Source organism: Corvus hawaiiensis, chromosome 30, assembly GCF_020740725.1.
Source record: "Corvus hawaiiensis isolate bCorHaw1 chromosome 30, bCorHaw1.pri.cur, whole genome shotgun sequence".
In the NCBI taxonomy this organism is placed as follows: domain Eukaryota; kingdom Metazoa; phylum Chordata; class Aves; order Passeriformes; family Corvidae; genus Corvus; species Corvus hawaiiensis.
In genome coordinates, this window is record NC_063242.1 from 6,087,928 (window position 1) to 6,113,098 (window position 25,171).

At 39.5% G+C, this 25,171-nt stretch overlaps 1 protein-coding gene across 1 annotated transcript; it reads right to left on the reverse strand.

The window, feature by feature from the left end:
• Positions 1-1,539: 1,539 nt before the first annotated feature.
• GALR1 (galanin receptor 1) lies at positions 1,540-16,065 on the reverse strand. Its single transcript, XM_048289583.1, has 3 exons — positions 15,227-16,065; positions 8,626-8,691; positions 1,540-3,993 (listed from the first exon to the last, which is right to left on the reverse strand). The coding sequence occupies exons 1-3, from the start codon at positions 15,926-15,928 to the stop codon at positions 3,676-3,678; spliced, it is 1,086 nt and encodes a 361-aa protein (XP_048145540.1). The 5' UTR covers positions 15,929-16,065; the 3' UTR covers positions 1,540-3,675.
• Positions 16,066-25,171: the final 9,106 nt, after the last annotated feature.

The window sequence follows — 25,171 nt, forward strand, 5'->3', positions numbered from 1 at the left end:
TATGGCCGAGCATAAAGTTGCACAAGTTCTTTCATTTTTCTGCATGTTAGCATGTATTGGACAGTATGCTGGCCAAGTGCCATTTAATTGGGGGTTTTTGGCTATGGATCCTAAATCTGATTTATGTATAGCAGTGTACAGTGTACATCTGAGTACACACATATATTGAAATTGTATTTTAGTCTTTATTTGTGGAAGGAGAGCGCTGCTGTAATCTTTTGTATTACACCTCAAACACCTTACCCACAGTCAGGCAGAGAAAACACGGCACTAAGAACCCTGGTGGAATATTTTCTTTATCTCTTTTAATGAGATTTCTGTATCTTTTTAAGGCAAAAGTGGTGCAAAGCAGAATACAAAATGTATACAATGCAAACCTGGTTAGAAACCTGCTGCAGTGTCTTAGTTTGAGAGGAATCTGAGTAAACATTCCTGTTGCCTATTTTGTTTTTTACAGCGTAACATATTCAGTCACACAACAGGATGGAATTCAGTGGGATTATTTCCTCTGGTCTAGCCAGACAAATCTCTTTTTTTCTCTTGCCTTTACTTCATATACACTGAAATCAACCTTTCTGGTTAGAAAAAGATGTAAAAAAGCATACTAAGCCAGTCAATGAGGTGAAACTTTTCCTTTGCTTTCCACCAGAAACAACAATCCCTGCCAACAAGCTCAGAACGTGGAAGCAAATACTCAGTTGTAGGGGATCTTAGCAGCCATTCCCTGATTTTTACCCAAATCAGCCATTTCTGTGGCAGGACACCTTCCTGACCAAGTGTCCAGCTGCTCAAAGGTTAGACACAGTTCACAGCACACATTAACACTGTTTTATAGTCACAACCTTTGTGTCACAGCTGAGTATGACAAAGTCACACTAGAGACATGGAGCAACAAAGGCGCATGTTTCAGGCAGGAAGCTGAGCCTTGGAGTGTCAGCTGCTTCTTAAAGTTTCCCTGAAAAGTCAGGTGGAAGTTTTACTGATACTCACCAGGAACAAGGTGGGACCTTTCTAAGTAGTTGTTATTGCAGTCCCCACCCTCCTACTCCCTCATCCTAAAAATTTCAGGCAGATGTAGCTCCATTACTAACAAGCACCTAGGTTTAAAACTGTGTACAACTAAGGAAAAAAATTCTTCTCCAGATGAAAAAATAAACTCATCTTGTTATTGTAATTGTTTATACAATTATATGTTTACATTGCAATTTTTATTCAAAATCATAAAATAGCAATATTTTAAAACAAAAAATACAATTTTCAAAATTGTAGACTTCCCTAAAATGTTGTAAATTCAGCTGAAGTCTGATAATGCTTTAATAATTTGAGTGTTAAGGTAATGAGTATCTGAAAACTCAAAGGAACTTCTTTCTAGGCAGTTTCCAAACCTCAATCCCAGCCCAGGAAATGATTCCCTGCATAGATAAACCCTTCTTTTCCAACTGAGGGGTTTTTAAAATATTTATTTATTTATTTAGTGTTCCTAGCAATACCATCAAATGGTCTCTTCATATGAAAGAACGGACACAAACACCACGCATGCAATAGCATGTCTTTGATATTTTTACTGATTCCAAGCAGACAATACGGACACATAAACATAGATATTTTTCTGTGAGCTAACCCTCTGTAGCTGACATTCCACCACTCGGAATTCTTTTTTTTTTTTTAAAGCAAGTCTGTGGAGAAAAAGGAAACTGAAAGAGCATCTGGCCAACACCACTTAGCATCTTCAAAGACCAGAAAAGGTTGCAGGACTCTCAGCAATTTTCCACATGATACCAAACCTGGGGGAGTGGTGGATATTCTGGAGAGCAGGTGTACCTTTCAAAGGGCCCTTGGTAAGCAGGAAATGCAGAAGTAACAGCTATCAAATGCGTGAAGTTCAGGAAAGCCCAAAGCCAAGTCCTGAAACTTGGACTGGGACTCAATGCAGTTCTGCAGAAAAGGACTTGAGTGCTTGTAAAGCAGAAATTAAATATAAATCAGCAGCCATGAATTATGATAATATTGGGCTGTATTAGCAAGAACCAGCCAAGGGACCAAGGAAAGCAATTACTCCACTCAGTGCTTGTGAGCCCACACCTGGAACACACCCTTCAGTTTTGAATACCTCAGTTGATGAGAGGGGTGGATACATTGGAGGAAGGGCAGTGGACGGCCACTGATCCAGCCAGGGACCTGAGGAGACACTGAGAGCAGCACACTGTTTCAGAAGAGAAGGCTGAGGGGAAATTCAATGGCCATCTTAAAATTACATATTAGTCAGCTAGAAAAAAGAATTCAGTACACAGTGAAAGGCAGAAAGCAATGGTCACAAGATACATCAAGGGAAATCCCAGCTGTGGATAAGGAAAAATATTTTAGTGACGGGTGATTAGGCACTAGCACAGGTTGCTCCAAAAAGGTTGTTGAATGGCGATCCTTAGAAGCTTTCAGATCTTGAGACAAGGAAGTGATACAACTCTGAGAGTATGCCTGCCTTGAGAGGATGTCCAGAGGTTCCTTTAATTTGATTTGCTCTATGAGCCTATGGGTCATTAATAAAAAAAGGTAAGATCATGTCTTACTCCAGCTAAAAGAATGTTTTCAAAGGAGCAAGTGTTCTTCCATTATTTCTTTAGTGATTTACCACCTAAAGACATTTTAAGTACATTTATAAAATTATGGAATCTACTAATTTTATTTAGGAATTTGCAGAATTGTACCATTTACATTATGTACTTTGCATTAATTTAAATGCAACCTTCTTTATATTTCCAATTTAAAACTACATGATATCAAGCTTCACCTACAACTTTTAAGGGAATGCTATCTTTGAATCCTTAAGCATTGTCTAGAGTTGCTTTCCAGAACATGGTATTTTAAAACGTATATACTTTGCACATTTAAAACTGTGTCTCCATCTCAAGGTCTGTGAAATTAAGAAAACATCCATACACGTGCACATGCAGCACATGAAGAAAAGACTTGCTCAGACACAAATCTCATTTTGATACAACTACATACAGGCCATAAAAAACCCTCCTATACAGTGTACACAGAAGTCCTGTGTATACAGTAAGGCAGCCATAGGAAGTGGAAAACCAGTCCATCCTTGCTCAGTAAGACACATTAAAACCAGCTAAACAGGTAGAATTAGCATTTCCTCTCCAATTGCCTCAAGGCATACACAACTTATTCCAACTCCAAATCAGAGCCAATGTTTACTTTTAAAAAGAAAAAAGGCATTCTCAAAACAATCTGAAGAGAGCACAAAAGCTTTCATCTTTGAAATGATAGTAGTCCAATATTTATTATCTGTAGGACAGAAAATTTATCCATTTTTCACTTTCATGGAGTAAGATGTCAGAAAGTTAACTGTCCACATCAATATCTTCATCTTGTACATTTGTATGCTTAGTGAGTAAGAATACAGACATATCACCTCAACATTTTTTTTCTCAAATATATATGAAAGGTCCAAGAGCTTTATTTGACAAAGTTATCTGAGATGCAAAGGATCATCCCAGGTTTATTTCATATGAGTTTCACAAACTTTGGCTACAAATGCAACCTCATTATATTAAATACCAATTAGCTTTATCAAGATAAACCCAGGATAAAGCTCATTGTGCTTTTTTTTCTTGGTGTTTTGTTCACAGAAAGGAAGAGCCAACACACAGGGTTTCTCAACATTCACACATGGGTACAATTAGTAGAGGGTGGTGTATCTATCCGACTTTTATTTTCCTTAGCATCATTCAGAGGTGACTTGTTACCAATTTGGCATTTGAAGACTTGTTTGTAGGCTTTCCTAAAATTTTCAGATAGAAATGCATATATGATTGGGTTCACAGAAGAATTGCTGTAGGCCAGGCAGTGTGCAGTTACCCTGAAGAGAAAGGAGGCTTGAGTCAGTGGGAAAACTCCAAATTCAGCCCAGAGATGGATCACGTGATGAGGCAGCCAGGAGATGCCAAAAACCACTACTACCACCAACACAGTCTGTGCTGTCTGAGACAAGGAAAGGAAAACACATATGTCTGATGAGCACTCAAAGAATCAGCTTTAAACCTGCTTCAAAACTACTATTTTGGGGAAAAAAACACAACAAAAAGTATACTGACAGGGAACACACTGGAATATTTGTTACTGATTTTACCCCATTACCTGTATGTGCTTTATTTTGCATAGTGAACTACTGCAAGGAGAATCCCAGCCTTGGAAAATGTCATAGTAAAGTGCAAATGCGCAACTTTCCTCAACGGTAAAGAATGATGTTCCTAAACCCCTACACAAAAGCTTAGACTTTTCTGAAGTGGACCTAAGCCTGTTGTAAAATAATGACAACAGGGTCTTTGGGATTTAAGTTTTAGTACAGTGCACAAGAATTTCTGATGAAAATTTCAAGAGAGATCTATTATACATGAAGGCAGCTGGTGGAAGAGCTTAGAGCTGCTCAAGTGCTTACTAAATGTGCAGGGGATTTTTTGAAAGTGTCTCCTTTAAACGCAGAATTTCCAGTAGGAGAGTCATACAAAAACATTCTGGGATACAATTAGCGAAAAAAAAGAAGTAAGGGCTTGAAATTTCTGGTGATTGCACATTATCAAAACCAATCTGGAAATGAAAGTTCACCACCAAACACTACATTAAAAAATGGAACAAAAAATATCCTCAGTGTTGCTTCCAAACTCCACTTCCACTATTTATGAGAGGACGATTAATTTCATTACATCCATTCTGACAGCTCCAGAATCAGTTGGTACAGACCCTTCAGGTGCTGAAGGAGTCCTGTCAGGGAACAGTGGAATTTGACTGTCAGTATTTTATTTAGTTTTCACTTACTTCAGAAACAGGAGTTAGCGTTTCACAGTGGCCTAACTAATTAATATCTACTCCTCTATCAAGTATCTCTTTCAACTAAATAAGTCTCCAAATAGAAGTCTAATAATAATTCCAAAGCATATTCTATTGGGGGCCATTATAATTACTACATTAACACTTTATAACTTATTTTTTCAGATAATTTAGCGTCTTCTTCACAGCCAAAACTAACCCAGTGGCTACAAAGTGATAAATACTGCACCACAGAAAATATGTAGAGTTCATTGAACTTGGTCTATACTTTTTGGACTGATTAATGCTCAGTAGTAATTCAGACTGACCTACCTAATCAGAACATGAGTTAGCAAAGAGAAATTTACAGGAAAAACATTTTCATTTCTGTGGCAACAGGCCAAAATAACTTATGACAAATGCTGTTGTTGGTCAGTATAATCTCACAACGGAAAACAAAGGACATTATGTTTGTATTTAATATAATTTGTTTAGTCTAAAGCAATCATCTGTTTTCACAAGCCATTCCTCTACTTAGCTCCATAGAGTTTAAGTCAGTTGCCTCTAAAACAGCCACAGAGATATTTTCTTTTTCAGGTCTTACCAGGAGAATGTGTTCTAACAAGACTGCATAAATTACGAACAGTTTATTCTCTGATTGATGTATTCAGTGGTTTAATATTCCAAGTGAAAACAAATTTTCAGGATACCATATGCACAATTACTTCAGAAGAGGCATATTACTCCAGTTTGTTCAAAATTCTAAGAAAAAATAACCAAGGCATCTGAAAGCAGAGGGTGACAATGTGTCTCTTGTAACTTTTACTTAAAGTATTTCATATCTGCAGAATAAGCAATTTTTTTATTAGGAAACCTCACAACATCTGCTTTATCCCATTGTTCCTCTGAAGCCTAACTTTAGAGCTTACCTTTCCAAAATCATCAGTTTGTCTTGCAAACAAGGTATCACTAAAGAGCAGCTCTTTTTTACTTACTGGGAGCTTGCATTAATAAATAAAACCCACCTGAAATATATGATGTTAATATTGATGCTTTCTGACCAAAAAGCATGTAAAATAGAATTTAGGCAAATTAATGGTTTTCATTATTTTTTTTCCACACAGCTAGTGAATTTATTTTTAGATTCTTCTACTGGAATGTTGATCAAGGTTTGAATAAAGCTAAAAAATGTATAATTACACCTGAAATGCATTCTTCACAAGACAGTAGAAGGAAAAGAAGAAAAATATGGTAACCAGAGAGAGCATTAACACACTAACGAAGACAGGGTTATTTTGAAAAACATGAGATAGGCCTTAGGTTTAGAAACTCTTTTTCTAAGGCAAAAAAATATTTTGGACGGCTTTTTGGTTCTTTTTCCTCTTTGGCCACTGAACCCTGATACATCCAAGCAGTCTTGATCATGCCTGTAGTGCTTTACCCTGAAGCTAGGAAAGTTAATTCCTAGTCAGACCCGCAATTTTTAAGAATTAGTTGTTCAAGGAAATGCAGAGATATTTCCAGTTTGAGAATAACTTAGATGAGAGATGGCAATGTACAAAATGTCTTTGAAAACTGCACCTTTGGCCTTGACAACGTTAAATGCGAAAGTATATATGTTAATTATTTTACTGAGTCAGGGCCATAATGCTTTTAATTCTAGGAATCGAAATCTATTGAGTAGGATATTTTTTTAAAAAATAGAGAATGCCTAAATAACAGAGTACTTATTTCCTGTTGAGTCCATGTATATCTCATTTACATTGCAGACAGCCTGCATGCCCGTATGAAAATAGTGGCCAGATTAAATGAAGAGCTACAGCCTAAGGGGTTTTTCCTCCACATCCATAAACTGAGAAGTTAGTCAAATGATTACTGTGGTCAAATCTGCTCAAAAATCACAACCACATTATATTAACTGACAAATTCTCTGAATAAACACATCTTTCAAATATTGTTCTAAGGTTATATTCTTCTTTAAAGATTTTTCATGATTCTATTTGTATCCGGTACGTAACTTATGTCTTGAATGTAAGAGAAGAAAACGTTGTGTGGAAAATCAATAGAAAAATTGGAGAATCATTAAAAGTCTTTTATTAGACTCCTATTGGGAAGCACAATAAATTTCATTTTAAAGGTTCCTCATACAGCCTAGGAATTCTTCACTGAAACATTACAAAATCAGCTAGTTAAAAAAAACCAAAACAAACAAAACATAAAAATCCCATGATTTACAAGTCAGGGGAAAATGCCTGTGAGAAAAAAAAAAAAAAAATTAACACTAAAGACAAGTTGTCTCCCTGTGCCTAAATTTCAGATGCTCTGAAGTTCCAAGTATTAGGATCTCAGGTAATGGCTTGATGCAATGTGATGGAAAACTTGGATCAGAAAAGATTCCTATCTGCTAAGTTCAGAGGGACACTGAATACTTCATTGAATACTTAATTTCAATTTCTTCTCTGTTTCATCTTTAGTAACAAGCAATATAATACCAAATTAGCTTAGCCATAAGACTAAAGTACAATCGAACAAGTTGTCATGGGTTAGCAAGCATACTCCCGGAAGGGATGTCCTTGCAAAGGGGCGCTTACAGCTTCCTCTATGACCTAACAGAACCTATCAGCTGGCCAGTGTGAATATGGACAATTCTTTAAGCCACTTAAAGTTGTGACCGCCTCTGTGATCCACATTTAAGAATACACAAACTCCCCACAGCTCTCTCTCGTTTCCGGCACTGGCACAGGTGGCTGCGGGCCCCGTGTGGGGGCCAGTGGGCCCGGCCAGGCCCTGCTTGGGCCAGGCAGGGCCGGGCCATGGCCATGCTGGAGTCGATGGATCTGTTCCAGCCGTGGAACCCCCCCCACTGCCTTGCTGTGGGCAGCCGGAGCGGCTCGGCTCTCCCCCCTCTCCACTGCGATAAACATTCCAGCCGCAAGGCCGAGGTGAGATTAACCCTTTTGTTGCTGTGAAGAGCTGAAAACCTGCGGGAAGAGAGAGAGGAGATGCTTAAAGCTGAAAGTCTGTTGTGAAGCTATGATATATCAGAGTATCCCGTTGTAATTTCATGAAGATATGGGGGTGGAGTGTTCAACTCGTAAGCAAAAGCACCTGCGCTGAGATAGGCAGATGCTGACACAGCTGTAATTTCATGAGAAGTTTGGACAGGGAGAGATGGACCAGATGAGGACTTTTGCTCCACACGGGAAAGGAGAAAACCTCAGTTCCTAGAGATGCTCCCAGAGATAGTCCTAAAGATGAAGATAATGAAGACCCTTTGCTCCCAGGGAAGGAGAAGGGCCTCTGTTCTTAGAGATGAAATGCTCCTAGAGATGGGTGAAGAGAACTTTTGTTTCTGAATGGCTCAACCTTAAAATTGCACCCCAAAAAACTTCAGGAGTGGACCCTTGAAAGCAGTTGTGGGAAAAGCTGCAAGTCAGGGGAAAGGACTCACGCGCAGGCAGAGAGACTCCTCTTCCTAAATGGACTGAACAATATTTGGAAGTGGGCGGCTGTCTCGTTGTGATAATGCTTTCATAGCACAAGCAAGAAGAGTCTTCTCTTTCTAAATGGACTGAACAAGGTTATTATGGAAGTGGTAAACAGACTGAACATCTTAAGGGTTGTCTTTTCACATTGTCAGTGGGAGATTTTTTTCCTTCTTTTAGGTCTGTTAATAAACTTCTTTATATTCTTGCAAAGTTGGTGCCTGCTTTGCGTTTCTCCTAATTCTTATCTCACAGAAGATAAACAGTAATGAGTATTTTGGGCCAAACCACTGCACAAGTATTAGTAGTGAATGAATCATACCTTTTTCTTGGATGCTTCTGATTTCTTTGACATGTTTCTCAATTTCTTATGCAGATGATTAAGAACCTGAAAAGATTAATTTGCATCTCTTTATCATATTTCACCACTTTCTATTCAAACAAAATTCAAACCCATGTATCTTAGAGTACTCTCATGCTCTCCAGTACTGCATGATTTGCTTACAAGCATCGCTGAACCAAGTTACACGTTTCAAACATGCACAGTAGGAAAACCAAAGGAATTATCTATCTGCATCTGTGTGAACCAACAAATATGAAGCAGACCACAACTGAATTATTTTATAAATATTTGGATGTATTACATAACAAATATATATCACAAATTAACAAGGAAACAGATGGAAACCTATCCTGCACATAGAATTAGCAATCTCTCTTCTTCCATAAAGTCAAGGACTGTTGGTTTAGATTGACCTTTAGTGTGTGTAAAAAACATCAGAAAAGTGTGGGTTTTGAGTCAGAGCTTTTCTGAGTCACCTGCATAATTTGCTTTCTTCATACGGATGCTTGATTAATATAATCAAGATGTTAGGAGTTTTGATCTTTGAAAGAAGCTTAGGCTTTCAAAAATAATTTATAATAAAATGAGGCATGACACACGAGGCATGACACATGAGGCATGTGATGATACTCACCATGCGTCTTTCACAAGTAAATTTTAAAAATATGTCACAAAAAGGCTCATCATCCAAGAGCAGGGTCCAAATTTTAATGTAATCATTTACACATAAGGTTTGGGATAGAGGATGCATAGAGATCTTGAGGTGGGGAAAAGGGTTCAAATTCAGATTCTTCTATATCATCTGGGGATATTTTCTCTGCTTTGGGATGCACAGCTAATCACTACCAGGACAGACATCAGTCAAGATTATCTAGAGACTTGATCCCACTCTGGTATTAGAGTCTTAGAGACATACATATTGAATTAAAAGAAGTAAGATGGTATTTGTGAATAACCAGAGCTCATCAGCAGACTGCATTTTTAGGTATCTACTCTTAGCTACCAGAGAACCACCAACAACAATAAAAATAAGAAATTACTTGTAACCACTTAATATTGTGAGTGCAGAGATATAATTTGTGCTTATCTGTGCACTAACATGTGACTCACCCTGCATTCACTTCCTATTTGGAAACACTATCCAGGCCTTTTCCGGGGCTAACCTGAGCTAAGGAAAAGCAGGTGAAAAATAAATGGGCTTTCCCTGAGAAAGTCACATTTTGACTTCATTTCTTTGTTCTTAAGTATGAAGCAGACCCAAAGGAAAGGACAGAACCTCAGCAGAAGACCAAGGAGATGACCGTCTGGCTCACAGACTTTTTATTCACTTGCCATCCCCCTGTACAAACCAGCTGAATGGCTGAGTCCATCAGTGAAAAACATAAAACCAAATAAAAGGGCATGGGAGGAACGCAATTAAGTTCACTTCCCATCACTGCTGCTTCATCTATCATACCCCCTTCACATAACTTACAGTGGTGGGCTGTTTCTACTGGACCTTTGCAAATCCCATCACGTGCTACCCAGTGACTGCACTGCTCTGTGATTCTCTCTCACAGACCAAAACTAAAGTCAGATAAACTCTTCCCAGGAATCAGAACTGCAAAATCTTTTTTAAAGTTACAAACATTTTTTTCTTCTGTTCTGAAACTTTTAGCCCAAAGTTTTGCATTGCATCTCTCTCCAGTTCAAAGAAAGATGCAGTAGACAAAACAGTTAGATTGGATATTTGAGGGGGATGGGAGGTGGTGGCAGAGGGTTTTGTTGTTAATTTAGATTATAACCTTCAAATGAACCTTCTCAGCTTCCCCTCTTTCGGATTACACACACATTTCATAAAATAAGTATTTGCAGTGAAAACATGTTGGCTTTATGTAGTATTGTACCAGATGGCATGAAAAGTAGCAGCAAGAGAAATAGGCAAAATGCAATTACTTATCAACAGCAGAGGAACAGCTCTCAAAGACCTACACAGAATGTCATGGAGTATTAAAAAAGAGCCATGTTTATGCACAAACACTACAAGCTAAATCGAAGACAATCCCCCACTACCCTGTTCAAATTGCCTCTCCTCTGGGCCAGTGAATAATCAATTGTTCCTCTAATAGCCTGAATGAGCAATATTTCTACAATATGCTTTTTCATTTGTCTCAGGCTATTTCTCTTAAGATGTTATTTCAAAATATCCACTAATACATTTCCATGTGCATTTTTAACTCATGGAATTAAATACTCAGCTTGCTAAAAAATAGGTCTCAACCTGGTCTCATAAGATGTAATATTTTCAACGCCAATTTCATGTACCTGTTGTTCAGAGATCAGCTTCCCTGCTTTCTGGAGATGAGGGTGGGGTGCTGTGGTAAGAAAATTATGTTGTTGTGTAAGAGAGTGTAAGGAGACTTGTAGGATCTAGTCTGGTCCAGATTGTATGACCACGACTGCCACTCATGACGTTTGACTCAGGCCCTTCATTTTGCCTACAGATCTCTCCTCTCCTCCTCCTCTCCTCCTCCTCTCCTCCTCCTCCTCCTCCTCTCCTCTCCTCTCCTCCTCCTCTCTCCTCTCTCCTCTCCTCTCCCTCTCCTCTCCCTCTCCTCTCCTCTCCTCTCCTCTCCTCTCCTCTCCTCTCCTCTCCTCTCCTCTCCTCTCCTCTCCTCTCCTCTCCTCTCCTCTCCTCTCTTTTCTTTTAAAATTTTTCTTTGGTTATTCTTTTCCCCCTGCTGTTTCAGAAACTACATTCAAGATGGCTTGAGAGGTCTGACTGAGGACTTTGACCAAATAAAGTTGAGAAAGAGATTTTTCCAGTACAGGAGTGAAGAAAATAACTTCAACTATCTGTGCCTATTCACATAAGTCTACCAAACACTGTGAAAGTTTGAAGTCTACACTGTTAAAAACCATGTTTACTGTCTGGCATTCCACTGACTACACCCTCATTATCAGCCATTGAAAATCATGCAGAAGGAAAGCCTGCACAAGGTCACTATCTAGCAAGAATGAACAGCTTGTTTTGTGGATAATGTAAGCATTACATTCTGAACCATCTTTGTAGTATGAACCTGATTTACATTCAAGTGCCATTGCCTGCAGTCCATGTTTTAAAGTAATGCTGCTACTTCTATTGTCACAAGAGATCCTTCATCCTCTTTCAAGTAAGTGTGTGACTATTGCATCATACCTTTTATTTTTCTCTTTCAGTACAGTTTAATAAAGTTTTCCCCCTGCTGCTCAGCAAAATTTAAGATATAATACCCGAAGCCAGATAAGCTTGCATTTTACATTGAGGCTCTTACTTTTTATGGCTTAGTTTTAACCAAGTCTGTAAATCATACATGTCATCAATTCAGAATGTTCAGAATGATAGATAATAATGGAAACATTCTTAAGGCAAGACATATTTGCTTTAAAGAAAGCTTTTAACATTACATACTATAAAAGGAAATGTTGCTAATAATTACAGGTGTCCAACCTAGAGGTTTGATTGAAAAAGGCCTGACTTTCAAGGACTGAATCCTTGAAAAACCAAGGTACCCAAAATTATCTGTAACATGGCACAACCCCAGCAGATGTCAACTGTTAGAAGCTGACTGGGAATCATTTATCACTTTACCCTTTAAGAACACCCTAGTGAGTAAATGTTGTAGCAATGTTACAAAACATATACAAAAAGTCAGTATTAGAAAAAATAGCAAGTACAATGAAAAGCAATAAAAGAGTCAGAACACAAGATGTCTGTAAAGTATGCAATGCTGAGACTCAACTGATCACTACATAATCACTGCTCCTCTCCCTGATGTAGTAGGCTTCTTTCAAAAGTAGTTCTGTGAGGCAACAAGAGCTGGTTTCCTATGGATTTACAACTTCTTTACTGTGTTCCCAAAAAGGTGTCTTCTCCATAGGTTGATGGTACATAAGACTTCTTCCCTTACAGCTTGTCTGATACTTAACAGCTGAGTGCAAACTGACTTCTGAAAAGAGAGAGAGGCTAACCGAGACTCTCCACCTTCTTCATTGTCTGCTGTTCTCACAAAACTAGGGAACTATCATTCCTTCTCATATTTTCACTCCTCTATCAAAAATTTGGATGAAACTGAAGCAAAAATTACTTGTGGAAGAGAGAAAAGAGGTAGCTGTACACATAAGACGCAGAGCATGATCTCATAAATCTCTGCCTGAAGAGTGTATCATGTGAGATATTTTGGGAGGACAAATACCTGGCACTATTTCAGCAGTCCTGTACATTGTAACAGCATTGTTATCCATGGGGAAAATACAAATCTCTGTTAATATGATATAGAAGTGTGTGTGAGAGAGAAAGAACTTGGCTCCCTATTAGAGTGGTTAAAAAATGAGACTTTCAAAACTGAAAGTTCAATTGCAATTTGTTTATGAAAGAAACAGAACTGCCTTAAAGGAGTCTGGAAAAGGCAATATGTTCAAATAGAGAAATGAGTCTCTTTTGTCTTAATTTACTGTATCAGAAGATTGTGTTATCTCGCTGAACCACAGTTCATGAAAAACAGTGAAGTTCATAAGAAACTAATGCAGAGATTAATGTCTCCTATGAAGACAGGCTGAGAGAGTTGGGGTTGCTCAGCCTGAGAAGAGAAGACTCCCCCCATCCCAAAATATTGCAGTTGGAGATTTGTCAGTGGCTTCTAATGAAGGCAGGAATGACTCTTTAGCTGCTGGGTACAAATACCTTTGATAGCTTTGTAAAAGTCATGGCATTTTTCAGCTACATTGACATTGATGGGAATACCAGCTAACCCCTAGGTATCTTCTAAAATTCATCCCTTCAGGTTAGCTCCTCCAGCCCTACACCATGGCAAGCAGGATCATACATACAGGCTCAAAATACATCACAAAGCCAGGGTGAGATCCTAGCCTGGCAATAGCTTAAGCACATGATTTCATTGTAACTTCAAGTGGTCTTGATTTTATGAACTTGTTCTCGGGCATGTTTTTCACATAGAGTGGCTTTTGTTGGCTTGGGGGGGGGGGGGGTTGTTGCCTTTTTTTTCTTTTGAACAACACATTCATACTAACATTGAGGGATCTACTTCTGTAGATGTGCTTTGTAATGACATGGTGTGTTTTATTTGCTGTGCATATATTTTGGTTAAGCATACTTGCTTTTTTCCTGCTTATACTCTACAGGACTATGCTAATTTTGAAAGATTTCTTTTTAATCTTCTCTCATATAATTAGACTTCAGAGGCCAGTACCTGATGCTGAAACTGAAGATGCTTGGGCTTTGAAAAAGAGAAGAACTAGTAGCTGACAGCCCCCTGTGCACACATTCTGTAACATTCTCCCTGCACTGTGTAATACTTTCTTCAAACTGATGATCTATTGCTACAGCTCAGTCATATTCAACACAGTAGATGAAATACCAGTGTATTCATTCAGGGAAAGCAGGATTTGGATTATGCATGGAAACGTGTTTCTTCTTCATTTGCCAGGTTGGATTTGTTCCACTATGAACAGCAATTTAGAAATGTTGTCCTTTGTGTTCTGCGTGCCTTGGTTTCATCAGATTTGGATGACATTATAGCCTCAATTTGCACATCACAGATAAGCTGATGTAACATATATAAAACTGAGCAGAACATAAAATTACTTGTTCAAATTAAGTACTTCAAGTACATCTATTGAACTTGTAATTTGAAGAACTGACTTCTCAACACTTAAGCAGTCCTTATTTGCAAGAGCAGTCCTATCCTCTCAAATGTAAATCACTGCCTAAGGAGAAATCCTGCCACTGAGGGCTGCTGGCACAGAAACAGGAGGATCTCTGTGTAACTCAGCAGGTAGCACCTGGTGCTCCAGATCCTGTTCAGCAGCAAGCAGAGGATCGTACACTGAAGGCTGCAATTTTTACTCCAGAAAAATGTGACACCTTGCTTAAGCAGAAAAGTCCTTAAATTCTTGTATTCAGGCACCCTTACTTACTGCTTTTTCCCACCTGGGTCCTCATGCCCTGCTCCCTAGAACCACCTGCCTTTGCTGAAGTCAGAGGTAAATCTCTCATCAACTTCAACTTGGGCAAGACATTGCACTGCAGGGACCAGGCAGCATGATGCACCTTATGCTCTTAACACCAAACAGGTAATTTGTGTCTTTTTAAAGTCCACTGCACATTTTAAAGAAACGCAATCTGTTCATCTGAAGCCTGAACAACTTGTTGCTTTGTTGTACTTTATTAAGCCAAACTCCTCATACAGCACTGCAAGAAATTAAAAGCTATGGTGATGGAGAAAGCAGCAGAGCACTGGGGCTTCTTAGCATTCTGCAACAAGGAAATCTGACAGAGAGACCCCAGTAATTGCCAGAATACCCCCCGACTCACCCCCTGCAATCACTGTTCTGACCTCTCTGTGCCATTGAACATAATGTTGTCCCCCCTCAGATATCCCTTAGCTATAAAACCTGCCCTCTCCCTTTGTGGCACAAACTCACCCCTGCTCCTTTTTCTCCCAACAGTGCCAAGTCCTTCCACATGCCCAGAAATGGTCCTACGGCTCATGGACACCTTTTCCACCACTGTGTCCCCCCCATCCTTTTACATTTGCCCCACCTTGGCATAGCAGAAGGAGATGAGCAGCAGTGGGAGCAGATATCCAAAGACAAACGTGCAAATCACGTAGACCTTCTTGTGGCGTGGGTTGGGCCAGAACTCCCAGCAGAAGGTCTGGTTGCTGGTCTCACGGTGGAAGATGCGCTGGTGGTGAGCCACAGGCGAGGCCATGGCGAAGGAGAGTGCCCAGATGAGCCCCACACCCAACATTGCATTGCGGGGAACACGCAAGGCTGAGGAGCGCCGGGAGTGCACGATGGCCACATACCGGTCCACAGACATGGCCGAGAGCGTGAAGATGCTCACCAGCATGGAGATGGTGAAGAAGTAGTGGATGAACTTGCAGATGAAGGCTCCCAGCACCCAGGTGGGGAGCACGTAGACCGTGGACTGGAAGGGGATGCAGAAGAGCAGATAGGCCAGGTCGGCGATGCTCAGGTTGAGGATGAAGATGTTGGTGGTGCTTCGGCGCTTGCCTGGCTTGCTCCGCGCCAGCACTGTGATCACCAGGGTGTTGCCCAGCACCCCCAGGGTGAAGATCACACCGAAGACGATCAAGGTGATGACGTTCTCGATGCCGATGCCGAAGAGGGGCTTCCCCTCGGCCTCCGGCATCCCGGAGAGGTTGAACTCCCCGCGGGGCGTCTCTGCCGCGGGTCGGGACAGGTTGAGAGGCGCCGCCGCGGGCTCCCCCGGCTCCATCCTTCCCCTTGCTCGCCGGGCAAAGTTTCCGCGGGCGGAACGCGGAGCCGCCTCTTCCTGGCACCGCGGACCCCGGCGAGCCCGGGGCGGCCGCCCCACCAGCGCCGGGCGGCGGGGAGGGGAGCGCGGAGGTGCCGCCGAGCTGGGCGCAGCTTGCGCCGGCGGGAGCGGAGCCGGCGCGGCAGCCCCGCCGCCCCCCGCAGCAGCGCTCCGCCCGCCTCGGCCCCGCGCCCCGCCGCGCCCGCCCCGCCGAGCCGCCGAGTGTCCGCGTCCCCCGCGCTGGCAGCCGCGCTGCTTCGGGAGCTCAGCTCCCGGGGAACGTCTCCTCGGGGAAACGGGAGGTGGGGCTTTCTTGCCCTCTTTATTTCCCCCCGCCTCTTCTTCCCTCCCTTCAGCTTGCAGGTGCCCCCCCCCAGGGCGGCAGCCGGAATCCCGGTCCTCTCCACAGAAAACTTCTCTCCGCTCCGAGGGAGGCTCGGGAGCCGCGTCTCCCAGCAGGGCTAGGCGGCGCTCGGCTGGTCCGGCCGGGCTTAAATGAACCCGCTTGGAAAGACAGAAATAATGAAGCGCCTGCGTGAACCCACCTCAACAGGTAGCCAGCAGCAAGAGTTACTCGGAACTAAGCATCGCCTGGGCTCACTGTTCTCACCTCCTTTACAGGTTTCCTTTAATCACTCAGTATCTCAAAGAACGAAAGGAGGCAGACATTGTCACGCCTTCCTATAAAAAAAAACAACAAAGCAAAGCAAAGCAAAAAAAAAAAAAAAAAAAAAAAAAGGAATAGGAAGTCTAGCCGCTTTTCACTGCCAAATCACGACTCGACGTTTGAGAGCTCCGCCGCGGCAGGAGAGCGTTCGTGCTGAGGGCCCGCGGGCTCCCTGGAGCCGGGCAGCCGCAGGCAGCGCTACACGGAGCCGAAACAGGAGCTCCTGGAGAGCCAGTCCTTTCAGAAAGAGGCGAAACATAGAACTTACTCCAGCATACGGATGCCAGTTCGTGAGAATATTCTCACCGGCACATATACCTTGTGAATGAAACGGGTTTGCCTGAGGGTTTTATCCATTTCTTTTCGAATTACCAGTCAGTGAGCTACAGCTGGCAGCAGCTGTGACCAAGAGAACTGCCCAGATGTGAGCTTTTGCATATTTTTCAGTCTGCAGTTTGACGAGTTTTTTTCTACCTTTCTTTTTGCTACTTATATTGAAGCATCTCAGCAGCTGCACATCAGCTGACTGCAAGGCCATCGACTTCTGCAGATGTAGATTTTAATTAAACTAATATATGGTCTGCTCCATTATGTCCAAAGGAACACAAAATGGGAGAGTACAATTCAGTTTATATTGATCTCAGAAACTTTTATTTGGATTGAACTGGTTTCTACATCAGTTGTAACTCATTTAAGAAGTTATAAATATATCAAGCAAAAATAAACTAGTAAAGATTCCTCAAAGACTTGGGTTTGGATTTTTTTTGTAATGTGCATTCTTTATAATTTTGTTGACATGTTTGATTACCATGCAAATCTACTAGTCTCTACTTCTGCAAGGGATTTGAGAAAGAACATGGTTAAACATTTCTAGGATATATCAGATACCACATACTTTTTGGAAATACTCTGAGTATATTGTGAAAATGAACAATAGTCTATAGATTTTCCTAGTGTTGCTGATGCCTGTGTTTGCCTCTGAGTTCTTTCATGTGGTGAGAGAGACAGAAGAAACGTTTTGGATATGACTGATGGTTTGCTTTTGAACCATGTCATGCTGCCAGACATCACTCATTTTCCAGGATGTCTGGAGTGTAGCCCTGGTTCTAATGAGGTTAATGCAGCCCTCCATCTGAAATTCTGCCGGTCCTCACCACTCACACTCTGTTTTCTTGCAAAATATTATCTTTTGAAAAGAATACCCTGAAAGGTTAGAGAAGGGAGATATTACTTAAGTAATAAGTTACACTTAACAGAAGAGTAAGCAGGAAAAGTGGGTATAGAAACAAAACCAGTTTTAGTGGAAATCAACCTTAAAATCACATTAATTGTTTGGATGGGAGAGTTGACTATTGGTTTCCTTTGGATATTTAATTGACAGTTTTGTGATTCAAGCTTTGCTTTTCTGCTACATATCTTATGTAAATTATATAGTTCCTATAAGAATACCCTGAGCATTAGGGGAAAAACTCCCCAAGAATACAACTATATTGTAGCTTTTCTGTCAGACCTTCAGGCTGCAGATTTTACGTGAGTGAAGGAAAGTTCCCACACTGACAACACTCATGATTGCTGTTAAGATTGTCGTAACCAAACAGGTATTGACATGTTAAACAACTGTTCTTCTTATCTAGACTGAGTAAAATTTTCATGCAAAAGAAAGTTGGGATGGAAGAGCTGTTATGAATTCAGTACAAATAAATATATAGTTAAATACAGAAATTAGTTGAAAAAGTATGAGAAAAAAAGCAGTAAAAATATTGCATTGCACTTTATGAAAATAAATTTCATGTCTTTGCAAAAGAGATCTTTTAAGTATGTGCTTCACACATTTCCTTGAATCCAGTTTTATTGAAACTAGTCCTGAACATTTTTTGGCATGAAACAATCTACTAAAACTAGAATAGCCTATGAACTTCAGAAAGATCAAGAAACTACATGCAGTGTTTTTCAGTCTGTAACTAGAATTCACAGTCACCTTGATCAGATAACTCACCTCCAAAAATATGTTTGGCTTCAAAATTTTCCATAGCAATCAATGGAAAAAATAGTAAGAGAATTGTCTGAAAGGGATGGGAACCTACGTAGCCTGTTAAGTCTAGGCCTTCATATTTACTCCTCAGTGGCTTAATCCAGAAGATATTACTGTAAAAACATACAAGGATGTCCTTCCTTTTGCTCACTCCAATGGTTGGGTATGTTATTTTTATATGGTTCCAATAATTAAAATATTTTACTTGCACTGGTACATTTTTATTTCAGGAATAAGAAATCCAATGTATTGATTTAAAATAATAATTACTACTAAGTTCTTTACTATGTAATGCACGTATCTAGGTATAATAAACATATAACCAATATAATGTCGGGAAAATGCATTTATATTTTAAAATGAACATTTTATCAGCATCTCAGAAACAGGAAACAATGTACCTTTTAGCTACTGTCCCACTTTTGATTACACTGAATAACTGAGGGACAAAAATCAGCATCTGATGATACAAATACGTACACAGGTATATGTCTTTATGCATTTTTTCTTCCACAAGAACAAAATAATAGGATATAAAACTTCTTCAGAGAAGAGTTTTAGTAAAATCCTGTATAAATTCTTTTGGGGTCTTTTGGAAGGGTTTTCAGGCTCTTTTCTGTAGTGAAGTTGAAGCTGGAGTTGAGGTTCAAGGCTCTCAACTGCACCCATGTAAATAAACAGAAACCATTTAAAGTGTATTTATATTAAAACATATGAGTAACCCTAACCTTTAGAAATCTTTTGACAGCTCAGCCCTTAGCTGATTGACCAGTTTTCTTTGCTGCAAAAAGTATTCTCCAGCTTTGGTCATGTTTTGTTTATAAAACACAAGACTGAAAACAGGTTTATTTTGAAGACTGACTCTATTTATTTGTGAAACAAGATCAGGTGCAACAGTCACATCAATCCTACCCCATTATTTTTCTTTGTGATGCGTTCCTGGAGTAGAAATTTGCATTTTAAAGGCAGATGTGAACTTTAAATAAAATTCAAAAACCTAATAAAAAAGTCCATGATCCATAACCAACCTTTGATTCACCTTCTATAAAGTAACTAGTATGTAAAAGTCAAGCATCTATGAGCATTAACTCTCCTTCTGTCTATATTCTTGGGAATAATGTAACCCTCAGGTCACAATTGTCACTACATTCAGGTTTCCGTGGTGGAGAAGTGTCACGAATAAACTGAAGTTTATTGCTTCTTGCTGACATTTAGAAAGAAGTAAACATCTGCCCATATACATTTGAGAGTCATTGCCATTCCATCCCTCAGTTTGTGCTGATTTTTTTTTTTCTCCTAGTTCTCTATTCCAGTTCTTAAAAATCAGTTCTAAAAAAGACTTAAAATGCAGGCAATCAAAAGAAGTAAATTTGAAGCTAAGTTTCCAAAATCCCATTTGTAATTTGTACTACTATATAAGTAATATTAAGTACTATGAAGTGCTTTAAAGTGATATGTTTTAGACTTCAAAATTGTACATAAGAACATATGTCCATATTTTATTCAATGCCCAGAAATTTTCCCTGTAAAAATTCCAAAAGCTGAACACCATGGTCTAACAACATGAACTTGCTCTATAGTTGTTGAAGAGAGTTGCTTGTTTCATTTTCCTTGGTTTGTGCCAATTACCCCATGGGATGCTTTTTAATGTTGGCTGCAGAAGCAACTTGCCTGTGCATGAAACCACAGCTGTGTTTTGTCTGAAACAGAATTGAGTGTGTTTTGATGAACTCTTGTAATACAATATAACACAATAGATCAGATCTTACTCAGCTCAGGAGAATGCAGCAGGTATCCAGGTCATGGGCACAGTGTCTGCAGAAGTCTTTTAAATGGACAATTATTCTACCATCAAACTGCTTCATGAAATGTACATCTGGCTGGAGTGAGGTCGTAGGGCTTGATAAAGGCTTAAGTTCTGTAAAATGAGCATCATGTTTCTATATAGGAAAAACAGAAATATGAGCTCAAGAAGTTACCTTAGCCATGATATAGGGAAACATCAAAATTATCAAGGCTGAAAGAGGTAACAGTGGAAAGGAGTAACTCGGAAAGCGTGACTCCTGCTGAAGCAGGTGTGTGCTGCTGGTAAAGCAACCAGGAGTTTGCAGGTTGCTTTGTCTGCGGTCAGCTCCATGCACAGGCAGAGACAGTGAACATCTGATGTAAGGAAAAAAGGCCAGGACTTCACTGTCCAGCCCTGGAGACCTTAGTCAGCAGAGCATTTCTTTGGGCAAAAGAAGAAAACAGTGGACAGCAGATGGATGCCTTTCCCAGCAGTTACTGCTGCCTCTACACTCTCCTCCATCCTGGCAGCAGCAATTGCAGCAATCTTGGCTCCTTCAGGCTCTCCACAGTGCTCAGAAAGGGCTTGTGTGCCAGCAGCACCCTGGACTGGGCTTGACACCAGTCTTCCTCGTTCAAGAGGTGCAAGATCTGGTTTGTACATATTCACAAGGAGCATGGAGATGGCTCCAAATACAGCTATGAAGGGAAAAAAAATGTGAGTTGACATTTTCCTGGAGGTATGATGTCCAAAAAAGTGTGTAAATCATAATTTTGATTTTTCTTGGAACATTGATTTTTTTTATATGGATACCTATGTAAGCAGAGATGTATAGTGTCTAGGAAAATGGTAAAAAACACACCTCTGTAGCTGTGCAAAGGCCTTGCAAAGATGTAGTAAAGAGAAACAGGATTTTTGTAGACAAAAACTGCTAGCTCGCCATTTATTTTAATTGTGTATGTCAGACTGTCATCGTATAAATTGTGAGTCAGGAAACAAAAACCCTAAGGCAGATTTAATAGTCTTCATTAGAACTACTATTACAATTACCAACAGAACCTGTCTGCTTTACAAAATATCCTATCTTGTAGTTAAATAGCCTGACAAAATTAATTCCAGTTACAAAGCTCTGGGGATGACTAGAAGATTATTTTCTTTTACCTGTTTGTATGCTGCACATCATTTTACTGCTGTTAGGACTTTGGCTGCATCAGAATTCAAGGAAAGGACACTAACATATAGACATCAAAGCGATGAATTCAATGCAGCAAATTCATTCCATAGTTGCCATAGGTCTTAACTTAAGGTCTTGCAGAAGCCAATTTTCAGTGCTGCTGCCAGGTCTCTGGGTTTTAGTGAATCCTTTCCCCAGCTCTTGCAATTTCTTTTCTGACAGAACAGAGACCAGTTTTACTTTCAGGTAATTAGTGAAACATTTTATTGTAGTGGATGGAGGTAGCTTAAGCTTGGTTTTGTTTGAGCCAGACTTTTCTTCTTTATTGGTTTTAGTAACCGCTTGAGTCGGTGCTTATTGATTCAGGCTCAGTTGTGTGGTGTTTTAATTTGCTCTGGGAGTGGGCTTCATTCAGAGTCCAGATCATTAAACTGATCCAATTTTTCATTTTTCTGAGTTTTCCTTGGAGATATTATTACTCAGGGTTTACTTGAAGTTCACCAAAATTATAGGTGAGGTTGCCTTCCCTTTCCTAATCTCCCAAGACTCACTGGGCATATGCAGAACACCATGGAAGAGGGTTCTGCTGGAGATGTTCCCAATATAACTGCCCTGCATCTCAGAAGGCAAACAGAAATTAGAAAGAAGAACAATTAACCAATCTTCATAAATACCTATTTATCCTAAAAAAACAGCACTGATGGAAACCCCACCACCTTTGTAGACACTCCTAGTGCTCGGCTATCATTTACAGCCAGAAATCTGTTACTGTTTACTTACATTCCTAGTGCAGCAACTTCAGCAAGCTTCTCTCTTATCTATGAGTATGGAAAACAGTGTATTCTGTCTGCTTTTGCAGATACTTTTCAATATTTGGAGGCAAGCAGCCCTTGGTGGAGACAGTTCAGATTCACACGTGTCCACCTGGTGGAGGAACTTGAGGTAAAAATTTGATCCAATATACAAAGATTCCTATGCTTTTCCTCCTGGAACAAAACCAGCAACGTGCCTTGGTGTACAATGATCATTTTTAGTGAATCCAGAGGATTATATAAGCTATCTCGAAGAAGCATTGAAAGTAGACTTGATGGTGGAGCATCCATACTTTGTGCCTTTACACATCCAACTTTTCCTGTCAGGCCAGTGTGCAGCCCAGTCCTTTGTGTCAAGGGCTCACCATGAGAAGCTGTGCCTGCTTTTGGTCATCAAATCCCCTCATGACATTATTTTTGAGGTGTTTTATCCCAAGGAATCCTGGCGTAACCTGTGTAGCTCAACATGTAAATAGGACAGTTATATATTTAATTAACCATAGTGACAAACTCAGTGTTAGAAGAGTAATTATTTCTGTATTGTCTTTGATATTTTTAAGAAATGAATTTTGAGTTTTAGTTTGGTTTAGATGTGAGAAAGAAGACAGACTAACTCATTTTAAGTTGATTAGATTCTTGGTTTGTCTTTTCTTTCGTCCCCTTTTAAAATAACTCCAGAAACCACCCTTTGAAACTTCAATTTTTTAATAAAAAGTAAATCTTTGGAGTTCTAATTACGTTCATCTTCCACTGATATCCCACAAGTAATTGTCTAGAAACAAATCAATCACAGTATCAGGTTAATAAATTATAGAATTGGCCTAACTTTGTGAATCTGTTTCTATTTTTTTTAACAATTAGCTTAGAGTGAACTCTTAGGTTGACCGAGTTTGAAATCTATTGCTCCTGAAATTTGGCTTAGCTGGAAACTTGTCAGTTTGTATCAATTTTGTATCAGAGTTTTGACACTTTATTAAAAGTTTTTTACTAAGGCTGAGGAGCCTATATTCACATAGTCATTTAAGAATTTAATATGGTAACATAAATTAAAGTGCAAGCTTTTTAGTTTTGTTATGGTAGTCTGTGTTTGATTTAATTTTTTTAAGGAAAAACTGAAACACTGAAGGTAAAATGTATGGCCACAGAAACTAAGGAGTAGAACCACTTTTCAATTATTTTAGTCATATTTCTTATATTATTTTTTGTACATTTCTATTAAAGACTTTTAAAAGAAAAATATTCAAACAAGACAACTGGAGTGAGTCGATAGCTCATTTTATCTGAGAATTTTCAATAAACTGTTTCAGTTGTGAAAGAATTATTTTATTCATTAATATGTTCTTTTGCTATTCTTACCCAAAAATATCATGTCAAGGTCACTATTCATCAGTTGTATCTATCAGTTGCTTTCTGGAGATAGAATTAGCTCCTCCGATTTTTTCCATGTAGGAAAAATAATCAGTAGATAAAACATTTCTTCTGATATGCAGAGAACCCAGAGTAGTGTTGTTAAATCCCCAGCACAGCTTATCCAAATTGAATTTAATGAAATTGAAGCACTTCAGGGATTTTGTTTCATGAGCTTACTGCATTTCTTCCTATTATTGTATACTGTGATCTTTTCTAAGAGCAAGATGTTTGCAATTATACGATTTCTTCGCAACACCAGAGGAAAATGTTTGTGTCAAGGAGAGTCACAGTATTACACGGCAGTGATTGAAGAGAATGGGTTTGTCTTATAGTACACATTTCCTTATAAAAATTCTGAAGGAAAGTTTCAATGCTTGAAATTTTTGCTATGTTAGGTTATTGAAAAGAAACCAGCAAATTCTCATTAAAACACCATGGAAAACCCAACGTAGACAAACTTGAATCAACCAATACCAAACTAACTCATGGCCACTTGCACACTCACATAAAATAGCTTATTTTAGTATTTGTCATCACTAAAATAGAAAGGTTTTGTGTCAAAAACTGTGTAATAAATTACATATTTTCTACAACAGTTTGGCTATATTTATGCAAAGTAGATAACAATGTACTGTTGACAAGGACTTAATACGAAGCTGAAATTCTCTCAAGGCATTCTATATAGTCATTACGTCAGAGAAATTATATTCATAAGTTTCTATAAGTAAAACATAGTTTTATGCCCATAAAAACAACATTGACTGACCATCATAAACTTCAGGAAGACAGACTGTACATCAGCAGATCACATACCTGGACAGGGGTGCATCATTAGCAGTGATGTGTTGAGCTGCCTAAAGGTGTTCCACAGGTTTGTTCCAGCAGTCAAAATTTACCTGAGACTATTTTTTTTCTGGACACCTTGGGGAGCAGGTAGCTTCTTGGTGTTGAAGGCATGATCATAAAAATATATATTTATCGCTCAGTGTCTCATTATCTCTGTACTTAGCTGTTTCTTGGAAATGAAATACAGGTATTTAAACCGTAAGAAGTTCTGAAAAGGCAATAATTGTTAGAAGCTTGACCTCAGTGAAAAAATACTTAGTCTTAATCCTGTTCATCTGCAAAGGCGATACAGGAGAAATAGACTTGTCGAGCATGTGACCTGTGATCTGGGGCTGCCATATGCAAACTTTCCTGTGTTTCTTCATATTTCAAATAATTCTGGTTTAATAAAAAGTATTACCATACAAAAATATTAATAGTGTTACTTTAATTTAAAAGAAACCTTATTCTCGTGCCTTTAGAGGAGACTTTTCATCG